This window comes from Arachis hypogaea, chromosome 15, assembly GCF_003086295.3.
Source record: "Arachis hypogaea cultivar Tifrunner chromosome 15, arahy.Tifrunner.gnm2.J5K5, whole genome shotgun sequence".
Lineage (NCBI taxonomy): Eukaryota > Viridiplantae > Streptophyta > Magnoliopsida > Fabales > Fabaceae > Arachis > Arachis hypogaea.
The window spans coordinates 146,121,923-146,129,886 of NC_092050.1; the positions used below are offsets into that span (position 1 = coordinate 146,121,923).

The 7,964-nt window shown below is 30.1% G+C and overlaps 1 protein-coding gene across 1 annotated transcript; it reads left to right on the forward strand.

Annotated features, from left to right (window-relative positions):
• Nucleotides 1-1,665: 1,665 nt before the first annotated feature.
• On the forward strand, nucleotides 1,666-7,457 carry LOC112751140 (aluminum-activated malate transporter 9). The gene is made up of 6 exons (XM_025800193.3): nucleotides 1,666-2,542; nucleotides 4,141-4,278; nucleotides 4,653-4,922; nucleotides 5,042-5,178; nucleotides 5,269-5,415; nucleotides 6,596-7,457. The coding sequence occupies exons 1-6, from the start codon at nucleotides 2,146-2,148 to the stop codon at nucleotides 7,262-7,264; spliced, it is 1,758 nt and encodes a 585-aa protein (XP_025655978.1). The 5' UTR covers nucleotides 1,666-2,145; the 3' UTR covers nucleotides 7,265-7,457.
• Nucleotides 7,458-7,964: the final 507 nt, after the last annotated feature.

Genomic DNA, 7,964 nt, shown 5'->3' on the forward strand with positions numbered 1-7,964 from the left:
AATATATTTTAAATTTAAATATATATTTAAATCTGACTTTAGATATATTCTGATTTTAATTAAATATTTAAACTTGAATTTAAATTATAAAAATACATATTTATAATTTTAATTTAAATATATTTCGGTTTTAATTATATATTTAAATTTAAATTTAAATATATTTAAATATATATTTATAATTTAAATTTAGATATAAATTAAACATTTTTTGAATTTAACTATATATTTAAGTTTGAATTTAAATATATTTTTAATTTAAATATATATTTAGAACTGAAAATATGTTTAATTGTTAATTTAATATATATTTGAATCTGAATTTAAATATATATTTAATTTTGAATTCAAACGTTTTTGAATTTAAATATATATTTAAATCTGAATCTAAATATATTTTAAAGTTAAATATATTTTAAATATGTTAAATATATTTTATATTTTTATAAATATTTAAATATATTAAATTTAAATGAAATATAAATATTTAAATTTGAATTTAATTTAAATATCAATTTTAAAATTCAGATTTAATTTAAATATATTAAATATATTTTATATAATATACATTGATGAAGTATATTAAATATGTTTTATAGAAAATATTATTTAGTATGTATAGTAGGTCTTTGCTAAATATGTTTCGAATATATCAAATTTTAATAAGTAAGTAGTAAGGATTAGAAAATTTTAATTTATAAAATATTCCAAACATATTTATTAATGTGAGAGATATATTAAATAAAGATTATATAATATGTCTTTTTAAAAATAAATATAAAATATGGTTCGTAATATTATATATCTTAAAAATTACATTGTTAAATCTTTAGTCGTCCATCATATGTAATTACTTTTTTGTTTTTGTTCATTATTTATTATTATTATTATTATTATTATTATTATTATTCAATTTGTTTCAGAATTCAAAAAGTTTGAGATTAAAATATCTCCACCAAAATGTGTATGATCCCCAAATTGAAATTGAGTTATGTGACAGTAGATTTTATCACATATCTCAAATACTTGAAAAACTCACTTTATACGACGTACTTATCAATGCTTTGATTGAGCGGTGGCACCAAAAAAATCATACATTATACCTTTTACACGGTGAATGCACAATTACCTTAAAAGATGTTACAATAATTTTTGGACTCCTGATAAATAGTTTATCGGTGTTAGGATTTACATATCGCAGCAGTAGTAGCTTTAAAAATGAATTCATGATATAATTTGTAATAGCAGTGACTAAATGAAACCACTAAACACTAAAACAGGGTTTCTATAAAGAATATTTACGAGTCTCTTTAATATTTGTTATCAATACATTGACAAAGTATACTCTTAAATTCTTCATATATTATTACAATCTATGTAGTTTTTATAATACTCTAGGTATAATATTTTAATCAAAAAATGACAATATGTAGTTTATCTGTTTATGTATTTACAATATGCGGTCTGTGTTTTCACAATATGCAATCTGTATATTGTGACTTTAATATTTAAATAATACAACACACAATTTATATATATTTAAAAACAAAATCCGCCCCCTATGTATTGTTGTTGATGATTAAAAAAAATTCTGCTCTGACAATTCGCCCGTGCAAATTCTACGAGTCTCAAAATTTCGCAAAATACTGTAATTTCCAATATTAAAGCATTACACCAAACCTTTTTTCAATATCTAACAAAATAACCCAAAAATTTATCATTTTTCAATTAAAAAAAAAAACATTTTCTTTGTTTTCTTGTGCACGATAAAAACCATTATAGAATATTCTGAAACCAATAATACATGTAAGAAAATAAAAGCGTATTGAACAAGATCCAGATCATAATGGAATCTATTTCTATCTATCTATCTATCTATCTATCTATCTATCTATCTATCTATCTATCATGATTCATTATTCATTATATACACGTTCATGAATCATGCTTGAGACACACGATCCTGCTTGGCGCTAACTGCTAACTGCTTCGCACGATTTCCGATCAAATCAAAACAAGCAACGACCACCTCGTTTAATTTCTCCTTTGGGACTCTCACTGACATACAAACACTCTTCACAAACCACACTCTCTCCCTCCAAATCCAAATTCGAAACCCTAACGATTGGATCAGATCAAAAGAAAATGGGTTCGAGGGGGGTGCCGAAGATGGGTTCGTTCCATTACAGCTTCAGGGAGAAGAAGGAGAGGCTGCTGTCGTCGAGGAACGTGTATGGCTATTCACAGATTGGGGACCCGCTGGTGGAATCCGACGAGGAGGAGGAGCGGGGGACGGGGAGGTGGTGGTGGAGGCGGTGCTCGGACGGGATCGTGGAGGGGTGGAAGATGGCGAAGCAGGTGGCGGCGAGGGCGTGGGAGATGGGGTGTTCGGATCCAAGGAAGTTTATATTCTCCGCGAAGATGGGACTGGCTTTGGTTCTAATATCGCTCCTCATATTTCTGAAGGAACCATTTGAAAGTGTTAGTCGCTACTCCGTTTGGGCCATTCTCACCGTCGTTGTTGTCTTCGAATTCAGCATTGGTGACGTTTTCTTTACCCTTCCTTCTTCTTCTAACATGCAATCAATTTAGCCAATAGTGAAAGCTGAAAACTCATGTGCATGTGTATGTGTTCAGGTAAAATTGTTATTCTAGAATTTGCTAAATAATTTGATATATTACTATTAATTTTAGGAAAAGTTAGGACCACCAATTTTTGTGTTTTCTGATCCGCACTTAACCATCAAAATAAAAGTGAGTGATTTTTTACCATTAAATGTAATTTCACACCATTAAAAATACTATTGATGGCCAATTGATGATTATAAAACACTAAAATTGCTGGCCCTAACATTCCTCTTAATTTTACAAGAAGTCAATTTTTTTGGTGACTTACAAGAAGACAATTATAAACGTAGAAGTTTGCCTGCAGTTATATTTAAGTAAAGTTATAAATATTTTTTTAAATAATTTAATTAGATTATTATTTAATAAATTTTAATTATTAGCTGCACATAAATTTTTATTTTATAAAATTATAAAATATTATTATATTATAAAATTTATGTATACTTATAAAAATTGATCAAATATAAAAGAATTTAGTATTTAAATTGGAATTTAATTTTAATGTCTAGTTCAATAGAAAATAATTTTATATGATATTTAATTATATAACAGTAAAAAATTTTTTTTTTTTATATTGACTTCATAATTAGTTATTAAAAATAACATATGTGATTGTACTACTGCTCAAGATATTTTACATCAAAGTTAAAATCTAATCAACTGACAATAAAAACTGTTCGATAGAAAATCTTTCAACAACGTAATGCTAAATAACACATTATTCCAATTTAATTTTCGTATAATGTGTGAAGAGAATTTATACAAACATCAACAGTTTAAATTGATTGAAGTTATCATATCAAAATTAAGCTCTTTTGTTATAAGTCTTGGTAGTTGACAATAAGTTTGGTCGGTGGGGCAGATGCCACTCGGTATCAAATGAAAATAAGATTAAAATTAAAAAAGCTACAACTAACTTTTCATGGAACTTAAGTATACGCATTTGATAAAATAAATTAACAGTATTAGTGTTGGGAATAATTAATCAAAGTGTCATGCTTTTTAGTGTATTATTCAAAATAAATTCATGATAAATATGTCAAACTATTTTATCAAATGAGATTTTGACAAAAATGATTTTTTCTGGCATTTTTCTTTTGAGATAGCTTAAATGTACATGTCATAATAATTTGGTACTGGGGCCAGAATCACTGTTCATTAATAATGTGTTGGTTGATGGCCCATGAATTCATGATTATTTTTTTAAAGATTATAAAAAAGAAACTCACATAAAATTGCCTTTAGTAAACATTGTGATCAACAGATTAAGTTGACATGGCTTTCTGGTCTAAATTTATGTTATTTAGAACTTTCATGGATTAGTTATTGCATAAATGCCCCTCCTTTTTAATGTTGTAGATGTTATGATTATTAACATATTTTACACCAGTCTATAAATTAAATTTCTCTGCTGCATATTCCAAATTCCGTACTTCTTCATTAAGCTAGGTTCAGAAATCATTGATTAAAGAATATGATTTGCTTAACAAGTTTGCATGCTCTTCTCTGCAGGTGCAACTCTTAGCAAAGGGCTTAACAGAGGACTTGGGACTTTGTCAGCTGGAGGACTTGCTTTGGGAATAGGAGAGTTAACAACATTGGGTGGTGACTGGCAAGTTCTTTATACTATTATCAGCATCTTCATTGCAGGTAAGATAATATTCCAATAATAGCTTCTATTTGCTTATGTTCTTGATTATCTTTGATGGTCATGAAATTATTTTTTCCAAAAACTTAAAGTTGACGGGAAGAGACACATGAATGATTACATTTATAACAGTCATTTCACGCCTCTTTTAGGTTTACGTGAATTTTTTTGCATATGCTTTCTTTATTTTTTTTTGTTGGCCTTATGTTGAAATTCTTTCTTTTGGGTGAACAAGAATCGAACTCTAGACTTTTAAGTCATAGAAGCTCTGATATTATGTCATGAAATTACTTTTCCAAAAGTTTAAGATGATAGAAAAAGGACATGTGAATGGTTATATTTCTAACACTAATGACATGATGTGTGATTGATATAGGATTTTGTGCTACCTATGCTAAACTATACCCGACATTGAAGGCTTATGAATATGGTTTCCGAGTGTTCTTGATCACATTTTGCTACATCATTGTATCCGGATATCGAACTGGAGAGTTTGTTCAGACGTCTATAAACAGGTTTCTGCTCATTGCGATTGGTGCTGCTGTATCTGTTGGAGTAAATGTATGTATATTTCCAATCTGGGCTGGTGAGGATCTGCATAATCTTGTGGGGAAGAATTTCATGGGGGTCGCGAAATCTTTGGAAGGTTCCTCTCTACAACATTTTCTTGATTTCACATTGAACTTTTCATTGCTACTACATAGGTTTGCTGCTTCATAATGTTATTTCTTGGGTTGAATAACTTTCTTTAGGCTTGTTTTTCAGGTGTTGTCAATAACTACCTTAATTGTGTTGAGTATGAGAGAATACCCTCAAAAATTCTTACCTACCAAGCTTCTGATGATCCGCTTTACAGCGGCTACAGATCGGCTGTTGAATCTTCGAGCCAAGAGGAAGCATTGGTATCACATTTACTTCAGTTTACCATCTCTGTTTAATCAAAGTATAATTGGTAATCTTCATGACTCATAGTAACATATTGTTGATTGAAGTTAGGTTTTGCTGTTTGGGAGCCACCTCATGGTCGCTACAGAATGTTTAAATATCCTTGGCATAATTATGTGAAAGTAGGTGGAGCATTAAGGCATTGTGCGTTTATGGTCATGGCTATGCATGGATGTATACTTTCTGAAATACAGGTACTTCTTAATTGCCAAATTCTGTTATAGAGCCTGTGAGTGTTCCCTTTATCTTTTAATGTTTCTTTTCTACAATTTTAATGCTCTTTCTTATTCATGATTTACTTCTTTCAGTTTAGGGTATGTTTGGTTGGACGTTGGAGTGTAATAATAGGCTGATAATTGTTACACATCAAACTTTTTCATGAAACTTTCTACCCCATTTTTACCCCCTAACCAAGCATACCCTTATTTTCTTTTCCCAAAACAATTGATTCCATTGAGAGTTTCTGATTAATTAAGTGGGATTGAAAATCTATTGAATCACTTGCTGATTTAGCTAGTAAGGCTCCCTCTGCAGTGTTGTGGTGCTAAGTTAATAGCACTGCGCGACTCTTAATCTTTAGGATTCCTAATTATGACTATGGTTTGTAAGGTATAGGATTTTGCTTCTGCACATCAAATTAAGTCTTCACAATGGCAATTTGCTAGTTCATTTTTTTTTTCAAATTATTTCAAACAATATATCATTTTTTGTTTCATGAAACAAGCTTAAACCTAAGTTGGGCAAGGGCATTATACATGATTACCACCAAGCACTAACAATTGGTATGCCTAAGCCTGGTCTCTGTTAAAACCTCTCAGAAGAAAAATTCATTTATGTCCCATATGCATTTCAGTTAGACCAAGCGTTGCTTTTATTCCTGAGTTTATGTTTCTTTAATCATACTAACTAGTAACTACCATACTGAAAGGTTGATACCCGTTTCCTCACTTGAGAATATACTCGAGTACTCGACATTTGAGTCGAACGATATAATATCATTTGCACGCATGAGTAACTTAACTGGAATGAGGTCTGCATTGAAAAATTCTGATCCTGACACATGGAAGTTAGATTTCCTTTGATGCTTCCTTTACTCACTATGTTATGGACTTTTCCCTCTTGGGGGGATACAGAAAGCTTCTAATTGTTAAATAGCTCGCAAAATTTCATTTTCAATACCAAGATTTTTGTTTTCTTTTCTGAATAACATAAATGTTATTGTTAGAAACCAGAATAGAGAATGGAGGATAAACGTTTATATCTGAATTGTATGAAATATGATACAAGGTATTTATCGATGCTAAACAAATCAAAATAATAAATACGGTATGGTAATGATTCTAATAGTCAGTAAGATTCCTTTTCGGTTATCAGGCTCCACCTGAGAAGAGGCAAGTTTTCCAAAGTGAGCTGAAGAAGGTAGGCGCTGAAGCAGCAAAAGTGCTTCGGGAACTCGGAAACAAAGTTCAAAAGATGGAGAAGCTGGGTCAGGACGACATTTTGTTTGAAGTACACGAGGCAGCAGAAGAACTGCAACAGAAGATTGATAAGAAGTCTTTCATCCTTGTAAATTCTGAGAGCTGGGAAATTGGAAACCGGCCAAGACCAAAGGGCGAACAACAAGATTTCTCAAACATGGACGATGAAAGACGTTTCTTGGAGTACAAGTCTCTCAGCGAAGCTGTCCTCGACCTAAGATCAGTTAACGTTCCAAAAAATTGGGATGAACAAACTGCGGCGCGACCACCAGGTTTCGTTGAAGAAAACATATACAAGAAACAGCCTTCTTGGCCTGCTCATATTTCCTTTAAGACAGATGTAGTGTTTAAAGAGGAGGAATCAAGGACATATGAAAGTGCTAGTTCACTGTCTCTAGCAACATTTACATCCCTTTTGATTGAGTTTGTGGCAAGACTCCAGAACCTTGTGGATTCATTTGAAGAGTTAGGTGAGAAAGCAAACTTTAAGGACCCTCTTGAGCAAGAACATGTGAGAAGTGGTTGCTGGACAAGGATGTTTGATTGTTTCAGATCTAAGGATTGAGACAGTATCAATGATTCTAAGTTATTAACATTCTTGTTAAGCATTTTTACTTGGGTAATAATGTTTACTTGCACAAAATTTTGTCACATAACTATTGTAATGAAACTGTCAAGTGATTGTCGGATACCTCTGCTGCGATTTTAGGCATTTTTATTTTGTCTATAATGAAATTACAAAGCGTTTTCCCCTGTAACTTAGAAAGCCAAATTGTACTATATTCCTTTTAATTTGTTAAATTTTATATTTTATTTATGAAAAAGTTACCAGAAATATTTTTTTATTTATTTCAAAAATGTTCAATTATTTACTTTTTTTTTTCATTAATTTACCTTATATTATATTGGCTTGCTAGTGAAATACATTCAAGTATTTCCCGATAAGTGAAATATGAGCAAATAAGCATGTGGACATTTCTTTGAATCCCATTTAAAATATAAATGTTAATAAAAAAAATTATGTTTGAATCCAAAAAAAATATTCAAAATATTAAAAATAATAAGAATGGAAATATAAATTGTGTTTCACTTTAAATTTAGGAAAAAATGTGTTTTAACAAGCTTACGAAATTAAAACAACATGATTATTGATTTCTTAAAAGTTATTAAAACTTATTATTAATTCGTTGGCATAACTTTTTTATTTTGAAAAGATGAACCTAACATATAGCGTATAGCTCCCAAAAGTGAAATAGAGACCAAAA